General features: G+C 40.6%; 1 protein-coding gene across 12 annotated transcripts in view; it reads left to right on the top strand.

Moving 5' to 3' along the window:
- Window positions 1-14732, top strand: part of LOC107161111 (zinc finger protein 878-like) — a 30433-nt gene extending 15701 nt beyond the window's left edge. The window contains exons 2-7 of one of the 12 annotated variants that reach the window (XM_048797630.1): window positions 98-242; window positions 3556-3700; window positions 11127-11253; window positions 11428-11488; window positions 12170-12738; window positions 13159-14732. In XM_048797630.1, the coding sequence (XP_048653587.1) occupies window positions 3617-3700; window positions 11127-11253; window positions 11428-11488; window positions 12170-12738; window positions 13159-14081 (1764 nt within the window). In that variant the 5' untranslated portion in view covers window positions 98-242; window positions 3556-3616 and the 3' untranslated portion in view covers window positions 14082-14732. Of the gene's footprint in view, window positions 1-97; window positions 267-3555; window positions 3701-7958; window positions 8011-11126; window positions 11254-11427; window positions 11489-12169 lie in introns of all 12 variants that reach the window. The other 11 variants (XM_048797632.1, XM_048797631.1, XM_048797626.1 and 8 more) reach the window with 11 other exon arrangements.
- The last annotated feature ends 1454 nt before the right edge of the window (window positions 14733-16186 follow it).

Below are 16186 nucleotides of genomic sequence, written 5' to 3'. Positions count from 1 at the left end.
AGGCCGTCCATCCCGGATGCTGGGGGAACTGCCCAATCAGTGCGCAGAGGGAGAGGAAGGGCGGGCTTCCGCAATCTCTCGAGCATTTCTTCCTCAGCGACTCCCCTCCTCATCCTTCAAGCCAAGAGTTCTCTGCTCCAGGGACTCAGGTAACTCTGCTTTGCCTGTGTCCCCCCCACCTCCATCTCGGGTTCCTGGAGGTTCCTCGAGAGGACGCCGGGTCACCACAGAAGACAAAAATGGTGAGTTTGAGACCAGGGCTGAAGGTATGCGTCTCCTGGCTTACGGGTGAGCTGGAGAGCACTGCGGAGTCCCCGCTGGCGGGTGGCCCTGTCCCTTGGTCTCATGGGGTGAGCTGGGTTTTGGGTCTTTGAGGTGAGCTGCTGTACGTGGCAGAGTCCCCGCTGGAGGGTGGCCCTGGACCCTGTCCCCTGGTTCCCTGGGTTTGGAAGGGCGGCTCAGGTCCCTGGTGTCCTTTTTGCTCCCTACTGGTGGCCCGACCCACTCTTCCCAACGTGTAGGAAGCAGGGCCACAAATGCACCTTCCTTCTCCCAGTGGAGCTCCTCTGGAGGCTGCTGTAGGTCCTCCAAATTGCAGGCGCCTCCTGCCTTCTAAAACACCACCTTCCCTCCACCTCGCAGCTTACCCAGACGTTCATTCTTCCCACTGGGTTCAAATGGACACCGTCCGCTAATTGTCACTTTTCATCTAGTGAAATATTGGAAAGAATATTTCTTTTCTTTTAATTGGGTATCCAAACTCTGGGAGCTTTATCAGCCACATCCCCAGCCTCCACTTTTACTGAATTTTGAGATCTGCACCCACTTGTTGTGGAAGCTGGTCTCCAACTTGTGATTCTTCTCTTACTGCTGTTTACCAGTGATGAGTCCTTGCTTCCCCAAATGCTGAAGTATAACACCAGAGAAGTACACGAAGGCAAATGTAGAGTGGAAAGTAGAAGGTTTATTAAAGGACAGCAGAAAAGACTTCTCCACGTAGGAAGAAGGGGACCCAAAAGGTGGAATCCCTGTAAGGGGGAGGTCTTTCCTCTTTTATAGCTAAAGTCTTCTTTCCGCTTTCCCACACCTTGTTTCTCATCATGTTGCAGTGATAGAATGCAGGTGGGAAGGTCCAAAAGGTGGGAGATAGGTGGGATGGAGGAGTAATCTGGGCAGGAAGGGCCTGGGGTGGCTTTTGGATTAGCACTTCCCTGTTTGCTGGGAGCTGTTTCATTAACAGTTCCTTAGAATGGATTCAGGCCTTGGGGACATTAACATTTCAATTGCTGCTCTGGTTTCCAGGACTCCATTCTCTATAATGGCCTCTGTTTTATACATCTTACACAATATTAGACCCAATTTGCCTAACTACCTATCTGTAAATCTGGCTTCTGCTTCAGCCTCCAAAGTTCCTGGGATTACAGGGGGCAAAACTGTGACTTATGCAGTCAAGGGGAGAAATAGAGAATGTCCACACACTTCTGTCCCTTTCAATGCTTTTTTCACTCAAATTACTCAATACAGTTTAACTGTATAGGTTCTTAATCAAGAAAACAACAATCCTTAATGTAGGCACTGCAATAGACATAATCAATTCACAACAAACAATTCTAGCTTAATTAATTCACAGCAAACAATTCTAGATTCATTCTCAGCACTGCAAAACACACTTAATCATGACAGGCTAATGACAGACATTCCCTCTGCATGCTAAGTTCAAAGGTCTTATGTTTTAGCCTTTGAGTCCAGCAGATGCACACTCACTCAGACCCAGGTGATCATGTCTGGAACCAAGGCAGGCTTTTCTTGGTGGAGCAGATGACCAGTTGAGGAGGAGGTTGTAGAGAGGAGTTGCAGCTCTCACCAAGGTCCAGAGGAGGCAGTAGAGTTTGAGAATGGTGAGGATCTCCCAGGGTCTCAGGAAAGATGCCAAGTGATGGGATGTCAGGTCCTCAGCAGGCTCTCCAGCTTATGTGCATCCTTGTTTCAGCTGGCTGAATTCCTGTTCATCAGCTCTATCATTTATACTAAATTTTGGGGCTTTTGATCACCCTTTCAATCCTTATCAGCTACCACCTTATTTCTCAGTGACATCATTTACCCTGGGGTCATCTCCACCCCGATTTTCTTGCCTTTCCTTCTTATCAGGCAAGGACAGCCTGCCAGAGGCTTCACTCTCTTTATCAGGGTGAGGGGAAGTAACTTGTTTGAGGCCTTACTGGAGGGATCTGTGGATGTGCCTGGTGAAACTGCAGGTCTTTTAAAATGAAGTTGCTTAGGCTCAGGCCTAAGGCCATTTTAACAAGGCCTGTGCCACTGTCCCTGATAAGAAGAACACTTTTGAAAGCATTTGTTTTCTATTTGTGAATATTATACTTGAGGGGAAAGAATAATCACTTAATAATTCCCTGTGTTTGGTCAAAATAATTACTTTAAAAGGAAAAAGGCATTTGTTTATAGAACCTAGGGATATTGAATCTTGGGTTATGTACCAAGCCCCCCTGCCCCACTTTGACATAAATTATTTATTTACTTAAATTTGTTTTTATTAGTTATACATGGCATTATAATGCATTTTGACACAGCACACATAAATAGAGTGTAACTGCTCCTTTTTCTGGTTGTACTTGATGTGGATTCACACCAGTCCTGTAGTCATATATGCACATAGGATAATAGTGTTTAATTCATTCTTCTGTTCTTCATCCCCAGCTCATTAAATTTGATTTTCAGATGGGGTCTGGCTATGTTGCCCAGCCTGGCCTGTAAGTCCTCACCCTCCTGCTTCAGTTTCTCAAGCTGTTGACATTAAAGGCATTGGCAATCCCAGCTATGGAAAATAGTTCATTTTGATCCAAATATTAATGACCATATTCAGGAACGTGGATTCAAGTGACCCTAAATTATGTATGTGTCCCACCCTGAAAGACAAGGATTGAACCCAGGGGCACTTAATCACTGAACCACAATCAGTCCTTTTTAAGTTGTATTTTGAGACATGATCTCACCAAGTTCCTTATGGCCTCACTAAGTTGCTGAGGCTCACTTTGAATTTAGCAATCCTTCTACCATATAGTCTCAAGCTACTGGGATTACACTTGTGTGGCACTGTGCCTGACCTACAAGAACTTTTATAAAAGAAACTGTATCACTACATATGCAATTGCATTGGTAGGATCATCAGATTGGTGGGCTACAGAAAAAGAAAGAAAGGAAGGAAGAAAAAAGAAATTTCTTCTGTCTGTTGTTATTATATTCTTACTTTGGTAGATGGTGGGGACTAGATGTCTGGTAAGGGTAGTGATATATTCTGAGAAATTTAATAGTTTTGAGAATTGTGGTCTGATACAGAAATTAAGATAATTGGCTATTAAAGGGCTTAAGATAGCCCAAGATAATTTTTGCTCTCCATACAGAACCCTGCCTTTTCACCCTCATGGTGGTCTGGTTAGCCAAGTCAAGTACTTTGAAGGTTCTTTGATGTAGATGCAACTGTATAGAGAACTTGAGTTCACAGCTGTAAATATCTTGTGCTTCTCCTTTTATCTTCCTTAGGTGTAGACACCATGTCAGATTTTTTGGGCAGAGGTTCCCTTTGGACGCCTCACAGGGTCCCATGTCCTCAGCCACTATTCTCTCCTGGAGCTGCCACAAGGTGCCCACAGCCTCTCTGCAGGGTGAACAGAATTTCAGGCCCTGGGTCAGCTCCTCCTAGAGGACAGCCTGAGGTGTGGGGTGCAGCCTCTCAGGGAAGCTGCTGGGGGCCCTGGGCTGAGGAATCTCCTGGAACAGGCCTCCTCTAGACAGCTACTTCCTTGGGACTTTTTTTTCCTAAGCTCTGTTCCCATTCCTTGGAGACAGGTGGACAGTCAGCCTGTGGATGCTGGTGCTGAGGGGCCAGGTCACCAGTGATTCCTGCCCTTTTAGTCTCACAGTGTGAAGGAGCGAAACCTCTCCCAGAGCATAAGGAACACCCATGTCAATGCAGAGCTGTGCAAACCTGAAAAGCCTCATAGACTGGAGTCATGGTCTAGGTCCCTGGGAGGGTGATCTTAGAGGCTTTCAGGAAGCAAGACAGGAGGGGTCATGTTCCAGATGTCAGGGACCTTCCCTGCCCCTTGAGCCTGACACATGTGTGCTTCCTCAGCACCAAAGCTTTCTGTGTATCACTTTGAAATGATCTGCTCACTTTTTTGAGGCCCAGGTTTATTTTTTTTCAGAGCCAAATGGGATAGACTATTATTAAATACGCAAGAAAAAAGTGGATTTTAAAAAGTCTAGTTACATTTCCATTGTTAAAAAATTACAGCCAGGTACACTGGTGCACACCTGTGATCCTTGCTGTTCCAGAGGCTGAGGCAGGAGGATTGCAAACTTGAGGACAGCTTAGCAACTTAGCCAGGCCTTATGTCTGGGGATGTGACTTATCAATAAAGTTCCTCTGGGTTTAATCTCTGATCCCAAACCAAAGAAAAAGAACAGAACAGAAAAACAAACAAACAAACAAAAACATCTAATTTACCTTTTGCTATCCCTGAGTATGCATAGACAATTGGTGAGATTTGATCTTGTCTTTTCAATGATTTCCAATTGAAATCCATGTCCTAGATTCCAGAATGCCACTTAAGATACAGAGCAACTCTGTCTACCATTATTGCTGCAGAAAATGAATCCATTTCTACAAAAATTGTGGTGGATAAATGTATGAATTTGATTTTATGTAAATTAGTTACAGTTGTTGACAAGCTGATGAATTTGACAGGGGATGACAGTTTGTTGTTGCCCTTGTTGTCTGGACTTGGCAGGTTCATGTTAGCTGTGTGGTTTTTGGTATCAGGAATTGAACCCAGAGGTGCTTAGCCACTGAGCCACATCCCTGGCCCCTTTTAGATTCTTCCTTTTGAGTCCGGGTCTTGCTACATCACCTTGGGCCTCTGACCCCTGAACCACTGGGTTTACAGATGTGCACCATCACACCCATCTTCATAAGAAGTTTTAAGGACAATTTTGGCAATACCTAAAATACCCAACTGTGATCATTTAATCACTGAATAATTTATCAGTGAAATAATAAATGACACCTGTTTTCTGAAAAGGAGAGATATATATGTCTAAGTAAGGTTGCTGATCCTCTCACAAGCACTCCCACCATGTCACCTGATTCCTCTTCCCTCCTAATTACCTCCTCCTAGGGCCACCCATTTGGGAGCTAGCCTTTTAGCTAATGAAACTTGGGAGTAATATAAATGCTCTCTCTACTCTCTCTGTCCTGTACAATATTTTCACTGGTCTTAGATACAGTGTACTATTTTCATTTTAGATATAGTTTTTCTTAGGTTCACCCAAAAAAACACAATAATCCATGCCCTTAATTTCACATAATTTACTGAAATGCTCTTTGTTTTTTCAAAGAGTGTAGATTATGGGAAAGTTCAGTCTCCTTTGTAAGAAAGTGTGTTGTCTTTTCATTGATTTTTGTTGCCTTTCGTTGTGTATCTTTTGTATTATAATCTTTTTTATCACTCATTACATATATTTTCAGGTTTTTTTTTTCTTCTTGTGTGTGTGTGTGTGTGTGTGTGTGTGAGTGTGTGTACGTGGACTGTTGGGGATTGAACCGAGGGCTATCAAGCTCTTACCACTGAGCTACGCTCCACCCCAAGAAAATTAGTATTGTAGACTGTTGTTTACTTATTTGCTTATGTATTGAGTGCTGGGATTGAAGCCAGGGACTTGCTCATGCTTATGTTGTCCTCAAAAAATGAATTTCAATGCGTGAACAGCATTTTGGAGGTGGGCAGGTGTTTTACTGGGGAATAAACATACAGTCACTTGACCACTGAGCACATCTTCAGCCCTTCATATTTATTTTGTACCTATTTATTTTATTTTATATAGTTGTAGATGGGCAGGATACCTTATTTTGTTAATTTTTCTGTGGTGCTAAGGATCATACCCATTGCCTCATACATGCTAGCAAGTGCTCTGCCACTCAGCTACAATGCCAGTCCCCCCATTTATAGTTGATGAAGGCCAAGAATCACAAAATTTCTGGGTGTCTTGCTAAATTCCTGAGAGAGCCTCCAACTTGCTGTTTCCCTGCCTTGACCTCCCTAGTGGCTAAAATGACAGGTGCACACCACCACACCAGCAGTTGGAATGACTTTTGAAGACTTATCATCCAATTTCTTTCCAGATGGAAATAGTATTGAAAATCAGTTTCTTTGCTTTTGTCCATAGTTTTGAAATTTGTAACTATGACTCTTCTTCTTTGCTTTATTTTTTGCATTATTATTTGGGAAAGGTATTCATTATGTATTATTGTTTCTTATGTTTATATTTGTTAAAGTTTATGGCATGGTAGTTCATTCACTTCCTTATTAAATCAATTTTGTTTTTCAGAGCAATTTTAAGCTTACATAGTTTGTTAGTCAGTGTTCTCTAGAGGAACAGCATCAAGAGGAAGTATGATTATAAAAGGGGGCTTATTAGATTGGCCTACTTGACCCGAAGCTGGATGTCCACAGTGGCAGTCTGTAGCTGGAGAGCTTGAGAAGTAGTAGCTGCAGAGTCCAAGAGGCTGAAGCCTCAGAACAAGAGGGATCAATGGTGCTGCCCTAGTTCAGACCAAAGGTTCTGGAACTTCCTGGAGAATCACTGGCACAGTCCACTTTCGGAGAGTGAAGAAGGCAGAGTCTGATATCCTCAGGCCATTGCAGCAGCCATTGGAGAAGAAAGGGGCTTACTCTGCTGCTACTTCCTTCTTCTTCCAACTTTTGTTCCACCCAAGACACTGTCCTATTGGATGGTGCTGCCTATACCTAAGGAGGTTCTCCAGTTTGGTTTGCTATCCCATATGCCAATCATTTGTAGACACACCCTCATGGACACACCCAGAGGCCTCTTAATCACAGGTATCTCTTAATCCAATGGGGTTGACAATTCAAATGAGCCATTACACATATTATCAAACACCGTTTCTCCACATTTTGCATTGATTTTGGATGCTTGTTAGTTACTGAATCAGTGTCCTACATTTTATTAAGAGAGTGGATGAAGCAACACCTTATCCTCAGCTGAAATCCATCCTTTATCTTGGGGTTCCTCCTCTGTGTGGTGTGTTTTGTGTGTCACATACTCTACATAATAATATCATACAGAAGAGTTTCAGTGCATCAATAATGTTGTCTTTTCCAGAATGTTCTTGACTTGGAATCTTACTGCACTTGGCCTTTCAGACTGGCTTCTCTCACTTACCAGTCTGTATTTAAGGGTGCTGTGTCTTTCCAGGCTGCAGACCTCATTTTCTGGGTGATGTTCTTTGGTGTGGTTAAACTGCAGCTTGTCCATTCAGCATTGAAAGGTGCATCTTCCTTGCTTCTAGCTTTGGGCAGTTCTGGATATGGCTGCTGTAGTCACTGCTGAGAAGTTTTCTGTGCATAATTTTCACCTCATTTGCATAGACACCTGGGAGTGTGGTGAATTAATTGTAGAGAGCACCATGTTTATTTTGTAAGGGTGTGACTGTCTTCCAGAAAGAGTGTTCTTCTCTCCATTCACATGAGCAAGGGAAGGGTTCTTGCTGATTCATGTTTTCACTGTCTTTTGGAGCTTTTGGTGTTTGGCATTTCACCACTCCAGTGAGTATCTGGTGGCACCTCATTGTTCATTTTGAAGTTTCCTAATTATATGCTGGTGAATATCTTCTCACACATGTATTAACTGTGCCTATTTATTGAATGAGTGTCTTTCCAAATCTTTTTCCCACTTTCGAGTTGGTTGCTTATTTTTTTACTGAGTATTCTTCATGTATGTTGAATACCAACCAAGTGTCACTATGTTTTTTGACAACATTTTGTCCAGTTCTCCAGCATGTCTTCTCATTCTCTCAAGTGCATCTTTTGAAAAACGCAAACTTCTTTTTGATCAAGTTCTATTTACAAGTTTTTCACTCACAGATCATGTGTTTGATGTTGCATATGAAGCTGTCATGCCATCCCAGATTTCTCTGTAAGTACTTCTTTGTTATTTTAGTGAAGTTTGAAATTTTGCATTAGGTACTACAATGTATAGGCAATTTTTTGGTGCCAACAAGTGAACCCTGGGCCTCCTATGTGCCAAGCAGGTGCTTTGCTAGAGCTGCAGCCCCAGCTGTGTGTCCTACTTTGAGACTGAGGCTCCACTGGGAGCTCTGTGACATCTGTGAAATGAGAATGTTTTGTTTTTCTATATGTTAATTAATGTCCAGGTGCTTTGGCAACATTGTCCAAAAGAGTATATTTTCCATTGATTTTCCTTTGCTCCTTTGTCAAAGATCAGTGGAATATTTCTATACTGTGCCAAAAACCACTGTGTCTTGATGATTGTAGATTTTTAGTAGTTGTTAACCCCAGGTAGTGTTCATCCTGTGAATTGAGTGTTCATTACTGTGTTGGTTGTTCTGGATCTTTTGTTACTGAAAACATAACTTAAAAGATTTTTTATTGGGATTATATTGAATCCATGAATGAAATTGGTAAGAATTGATGGTAACACTGATGCATCCCATCTGTGAACATAAAGTATCTCCATATATTTTCCTTGTCTCTGATATTTTATTAGAGTTTAGCAGTTTTTGTCATACAGATTTTTGTTAGATTTATATATTTCTCTTTTATTAGTGGTGTGTGTTTGTTTTTCTTTTTATTTTGGTGCTGGGTGTTGGACTCAGGGCTGCTCTACCATTGAGGTACATTCCCAAAACTTTTAATTTTTTGTTTAGAAACAGAGTCTTGCTAAATTTCCCAGGGTGGACTCAAAGTTGGGATCATCCTGCCTCGGCTCCCTGATTGGCAAGGACCACAGTCATGGCCTCCATGCCCAGCTTCATATTTATTATTTAGCTTTTTGTTGTGATGGATAATGTTAATTGGTTTTTCAATTCTGAATCGGCCTTGCATGTGTGCTGTGTTCCTGGGCCCTGCAGAGGCCCATGTGAGTGGATCTGGGCCACTGGGCTTGACTTTCCACAGTAGTATGCTGGTCCCTGGATAATGTTAACTGAGTTTTAAATTTGGAATCAGTCTTACAGAGCTGTAATAATTTCCTCTTGGCTGTGGTTATAATTCTTTTATTTATTTTTGGATTCAATAAAGTATTGCTTGATGAGGAATTTTGCATTCATGATCATGAGAGTCTTTCATAGTTTTCTATTTAATACTTTACGTAATTAATTTTGATAATATGGTAAAATATGCCATATAAAGAATTAGAATGTGGGCTGGGGTTGTTGCTCAGTGGTAGAGAACTTGCCTATCATATACGAGGTCCTGGGTTCAATCCTCAGCACCACATAAATAAATAGGATAAAGCTATTGTGTTCAACTACAACTAAAAAAAAATATAAAACTAAAGAATTAGGAGGTTTTAACTCAATTTCTGTTGTCTGGAAATAACAGTAGAAAATTGGTGGCAGGTCTTAAGTGTGTCATGGAATCCTGTTTGAGATGTCTTGCCTTTCTTTTTTGGGGGTGTGTGGGTAGTAATTATATATATATTTTTTAAATTTTTGAAATATGTTTTAGTCTTTCACAGTTAAAGGTATAATAAACAATATTTGTCTGCAGAATAGATGGATGAAGTACCCTTTGCCACTTAGATTTAAGTTTGCCTGGACCATCATTGCGATCTGTCTCCAAGACACCTGCTATCACTCATACGTTTTCCATGCTACAAAGAACAGCCCACTAAAGGCTTTTTTTTTTGGCTCCTACCAACCTCTGTTGAATACTGTCCTGCTTCAAATGTCATGTGTCTTAAGTCCTTGAGCATGGTTCTTTGTGAGTGGCAGGGTCATGTTCTGGTAGGTGGTCCTTTTGGCTGTTCCACACTGTGCAGAAATCATAGCCTGCTTAGAGACCCACGTGGAGTGGCCTGTTTCACAAGCAGTCAGCGTGGGATAGTTCAGGATTCTGCGCTGCAAACCTGCTGCTTTAACAAACCCTGGAAGTGCTTGTGCCTGAGGTTTCCTTGCACCAGCTGTGCTACAGGAATGAGGAATCTCTTTGATGACAGACCATCATTGTACATGTGGCCTATCTTTATCAAAATGTCCTTGAGCAGAATGGTGGTGTGTGTCTCATGGCTGACTGTACATTATCTGAGTGAGACATCTGCTGTTCAGAAGAGTTTGACAATCATTGGACATTCATGGTTGCCATGAGGTTTGGGAAAGGATTTTCTGCTGTATGTTAAGAAAACCATTTTTCAAACCGATATTATTTTGAAGGCTGTTGTTTGGACAAGGTGACATCTTGGGGTCATCGAGTTTTCAGGGACACATGCCGTCTTTCCACACACCCCATTCTGCTTTGACATTAACCACCAGAAATTATTTTATTGTTGTCTTAACCAATGTGCTTGATTACTAATTGGGTAAATTTGTTCTGGAGTAAAGCACCTGCAAACTTATAGTTGTCCTCAGTGTAATCACCCAAGTTGAGCTCAGTCCCCAGTGAACACATTGTGACAATCTGTGTGGAAGATTGTCTAACTGTTGTCTATGAGGGAAACTCTTTAGTGACTCCATACTCTGAGGGTGTGAGTTGGGGCTGATTCTAGGCACTTCTTTAAGGATGGAACAATTGACTTTCAGAAGGAAACAGGAGATCAGTAAATACCATGTTGTCTATATTAACTGTGTAGGCCCAATGAGCCACTGTGGTTGGCAGGATCTCTCAAATGCTGAGTTTTGTGATCCTAGCAATTTCCTACTCAGTCAGCTTTCTTTTCTAAGGGTAAGTAATATGGAGAGTGCTAATATTAGCTCTCTACTGCACAGGATGTTGGTAAGAAGGTGATAGAGATACAATCAACAAATAAGATAAGGGTGACTCGGGAGCCCCTCTTACTTCCTGTGAACTCACCACAGAAAGGGTGTACACCACTCTAGTATTTACCTTGTGTGTGGCCCAATTCTACTGTTGGAGTGACTGTGAAGTATTAAATGCACTGAAGATTTCAATGACCAAATCATGGAATTAATCAGGAGGCCAGGGAATCATGTGAACATCATGCATGTTGAGTATAGATTTCTCATGCTGTCAAATCTCTCCTGGCCTCCACTACACATTTGTGAGATATTTTAGATCTCAGTGACCTTTGAGGATGTGGCTGTGAACTTCATGCAGGAGGAGTGGGCTTTGCTGGATTCTTCCCAGAAGAACCTTTACAGAGATGTGATGCTGGAAGTCCTCAGAAACCTGGCATCTATAGGTAATAATTTGTGTATTTATTTAATTAGAGAATTTGTGTTAATTTTTTTTTTATTCATGTAGAACATGGAAAGACAATCAGTTGGTGAATTATTGTAGCATAAAATGCACCTAGGATTTGAAAAATCATTTCTAGCTCTTAAAAAATTTTAAATGATGTGGTTTGGCATTTTAGGAAACAAATGTGATGAGAAGAACTTTGAAGATCAGATCAAACATTCTGGAAGCAATGTAAGGTAATTGTACTCACAAGAGGAATCCTTGAGGGAATCTGAGAATGCCATATAATTTTTAAAACCAATGCAAGAAATTTGCACAACTTTAAATGTATTTATTCTTATAAGATTTTTTACCAGAAATATATACTTCACTGGGACTGGGGTTGTGGCTCAGTGGTAGAGAGCTCGCCTAGCATGCTTGAGGCACTGGGTTCTCTTCTCAGCACCACATTTAAATCAATAAAGTCTATTGACAACTGAAATAAATTATATAATTTAACTGTAAAAGATATTCAGTCTTTTCAAAGTGCTTGACTTGCAGAAAGTATTATGAAATTTCATATGTGAATATCACTATTTGGATAATAACCATAGGCAAGCTGTGTTGCAAAGCATTGTTTCCTCTCAATCTCTTTGTTCTGGCAATTTGAACAAGTTTGAAAAACCTAGGCTTTACCTCATGTTGGTAGTAACGTTAGCCTAGGACCTTAAATAAATACAACATGAATTAATCAAGTATTAATAATGTGCTGGTCGTTCTTCAAAGAAGTCATATGCTAAACTTCAAAGGCAAAGAACAGTGTGGGGAAACTTTCAATGAGATTCCAATTCTTAAGCAAAGAAAAATTTTAATAGAGAAAATTCATGTGACTGTATTATGTGTGACAAAGACTTCATATGCCCTTCATTCCTTCATAGGCAGATCACATCTCACTATGGACACGAACGCTACAAGCATGAAGAATGTGAAGAGAAGCCATGTGAATTGAAACAATACAGGAAATCTCTGGTTTCTCTCAAAAGTGTTCACACACAAATGTTAACACAAACTGGAGATGGAACCTATGAAAATACAGTATGTGGGAAAGTCATCAGTTGTTCCAATGACATTCAAAGGCATGAAGATTCTCATACTGGGTGGCAACCTGATGAATGTCAACAATGTGATGAAGTCTCTTCTCTCACAGGTGTTCAAAGACACACAAGAACACATAGTGGAGGTAAACATTTTCAATGTGAGGTATGTGGGAAAGCCTTTCATTCCCCCACTTTATATAGAAAACATGAAACAACTCATTCTGGAGAGAAATCCCATGAATGTAAAGAAGGTGGTAAAACCTTGGTTTCACCCACAAGTCTTCACAGTCACGTGATCACGCACACTGGGAAAGTACTTTTTAAATGTAACGTATGTGGGAAAGACTTTGCTTACCGAAGTTTATTTAGAATACATCAGAGAAAACATACTAGAGAGAAACCCTATGAATGTCAACAATGTGGAAAATCCTACACTACTTCATCTTACCTTCAGATACATGAACAAATCCATACTGGAGAGAATCCCAATGAATGCCAACAATGTGGAAAAGTCTTCACTACTTCTTTTTCCCTTCACAGACATGAACGAACACATACTGGAGAGAAGCCCTATGAATGTAAGCAGTGTGGCAAAGCCTTTGCTCAGTCCTCTAACCTTCACTCACATGAAAAAACTCATACAGGAGAGAAGCCCTATGCATGTCAACAATGTGGGAAAGCCTTCAGTACTTCTTCCTACCTTCAGATACATGAGCGGACTCATACTGGGGAGAAGCCCTATGAATGTAAGCAGTGTGGCAAAGCTTTTACTCAGTCTTCTAGCCTTCACTCACATAAAAAAACTCATATGAAAAAGAAACCCTATGAATGTCAACAATGTGGGAAAGCCTGCACTACTTTGTCTTACCTTCAGATACATGAACAAATCCATACTGGAGAGAAGCCCAATGAATGTCAACAATGTGGAAAAGTCTTCACTACTTCTTTTTCCCTCCACAGACATGAACGGACTCATAGAGGAGAGAAGCCCTATCAATGTCAACAATGTGGAAAAGTCTACACTACTGCCTTTTACCTTCACATACATGAACAAACGCATTCTGGAGTGAAGCCCTATGAGTGTAAGCAGTGTGGAAAAGCCTTTGCTAGATCTTCTCAGCTTCACAAACATGAACAAACTCATACTGGAGGGAAGCCCTATGAATGTAAACAGTGTGGAAAAGCCTTTGCTGAATCTTCTCAACTTCACAAACATCAACGAACTCATACTGGGGAGAAGCCTTATGAATGTCAACAATGTGGAAAAGCCTTTGCTAAATCCAGTCACCTTAAGAGACATGGAAGAACACATACTGGAGAGAAGCCCTATGAATGTAAGCAGTGTGGCAAAGCCTTCGCTCAATCCCATCATCTTCACAGACATGAAAAAAAGCATACTGGAGAGAAGCCTTATGAATATCAACAATGTGGAGAACGCCTTGACACATCCAGTGAACCTCACATACATGGAAGAATTCATGCAGAAGAGAAACCTAATGAATACCAACAATGTGGAAAAATCTTCATTTCTTCCTTTTTCCTTCACAGACATGAAGGGACTCACACTCAAGAGAAACCCTATGAATGTAAGCAGTGTGGCATAGCTTTCACTCAGTCCTCTCATCTTTGCTCACATGAACGAACTCACACTGGAGAGAAGCCCTATGAATGTCAACAATGGGGAAAAGCCTTTGTTATATCCCATCAGCTTCACTTACATGAACAAACTCATATTGCAAAGAAATTGTGCTGATGAAAACAATTGACAAAAGTCTTCTGTTATCACTGTTCTTCTCATCAACATGTTGGAAGTTTACTGGAGAAAAATTTTTTAAATGTGAAATGTGGTGAATCAATATTTCTTGTCACCTTCAAACACAAAAAAAGGGCTCACTCTGCTGAATACTGTACTGGGGATTGTACTGGAGTTTTGGTCTGGTGGCACTCTACCACTGAGACACATCCTCATTCTTTTTTATATTTTTAATTTTGAGACAGGGACTTGCTGAGTTCCTTAGGGTCTACCTAAAATGCTGAGGCTGGCCTCAAACTTGTGATCCTTCAGCCTCAGCCTCCCAAGTCTCTGGGATTAAAGGCATACATCACCACAACTGTTTAAATGTGGAAAAAATATGGCAAATCATTACATTTTCCCTGTTGTCTTCAAAGCCATTTCACTCACTGGAAAACAAACACTCTGAATGGGGGCGATTTGCTACACTTTATCAGCTTCATGTTCCAGACCTATTTTTCTACTCTTTTATGAAAATACTCATGGAGAGAAGCCCTGTGAAGTGAAAAATGTGGGAAATCTTTTAATTTTTGCAGTTTATTCTGAGTACTAGAAAGATTCTTTTGGAAAGATTCCTGCCAAAATGAATAAATCCTATGCAAGTAAGAAATACAAAGGGTTCAGATGTTTTAGTTTTGTTCAGTTGTATTAAAAAAAAAAAAGAAAGAAAGAAAGAAAGAAAAAAACAAACTTTAGAAAATCCTGTGGAGGGCTGGGGATGTGGCTCAAGTGGTAGCGCACTCACCTAGCATGCGTGCAACCCGGGTTCGATCCTCAGCACCACATACAAACAAAGATGTTGTGTCCACCGAAAACTAAAAAATAAATATTAAAAAAAAAAAAAAGAAAAAAAAGAAAATCCTGTGGATAAGCAATGTTGGGCAGTACTTAATTTTGACAGTTTTATTCAAAGACATAAAAGGATTTACATTTGGGAAAACCCGTTTGCTTGCTATTTATCTATTTATTTATTGATTCATTCATTTATTTTAGATAAAGAAATCGAAGCAGAATGCATTACAACTCTTATTACACATATATACCAGAATTATTCATATCTGTGTATATAAAGAATTTTGACACCCATTTCATGTCCTTATACATGTACTTTGTATAATGATGTCCATCACATTCCATCATCCTTGCTAATCCCCTGTCCCCTCCTTTTCCCTCTCCCCCCGCCCTATCTAGAATTCATCTAATCCTTCCATGCTCCCCCTCTCTACCCCACTATGAGTCAGCTTCCTTATATCAGAAAACATTCAGCATTTGTTTTTTGGGGATTGACTAACTTCACTTATCATTATCTTCTCCAATGTCATCTATTTACTTGCAGATGCCATGATTTTATTCTCTTTTATTGCTGCATAAAATTCCATTGTGTATATATGCCACTTTTTTTTTTTTTTTAATCCATTCATCCACTGAAGGGCATCTAGGTTGGCTCCACAGTTTAGCTATTGTGAATTGTGCTGCTATAAACATTGATGTGGCTGTGTCCCTGTAGTATGGTGTTTTTAAGTCCTTTGGGTATAGTCCGAGGAGAGGGATTGCTGGGTCAAATGGTGGTTTAATTCCCAGATTTCCAAGGAATCTTCACACTGCTTTCCAAATTGGCTGCACCAGTTTGCAGTCCCACCAGTAATGTATGAGTGTGCCTTTTTCCCCGCATCCTCACCAACACTTATTGCTGTTTGTCTTCATAATAGCTGTCATTCTGACTGGAGTGAGATGATATATTAGAGAAGTTTTGATTTGCCTTTCTCTGATTGTTAGAGATGATAAGCATTTCTTTCATATATTTGTTGATTGCTTGTATATCCTCTTCTGAGAACTGTCTGTTCAGGTCCTTGGCCCATTTGTTGATTGGGTTGTTTGTTTGTTTGTTTGTTTATTTATTTTTGGTGCTTAGCTTTTTGAGTTCTTTATATACAATAGAGATTAGTGCTCTGTGTGATGTGTGAGGGGTAAAAGTTTGCTCCCAGGGTGTAGGCTTTCTGTTCACCTCACAGATTGTTTCTTTTGCTGAGAAGAAACTTTTTAGGTTGATTCCATCCCATTTATTG

Source organism: Marmota marmota, unplaced genomic scaffold (genome assembly GCF_001458135.2).
Source record: "Marmota marmota marmota unplaced genomic scaffold, marMar, whole genome shotgun sequence".
Lineage (NCBI taxonomy): Eukaryota > Metazoa > Chordata > Mammalia > Rodentia > Sciuridae > Marmota > Marmota marmota.
This window is presented reverse-complemented; position numbering and strand designations above follow the sequence as displayed.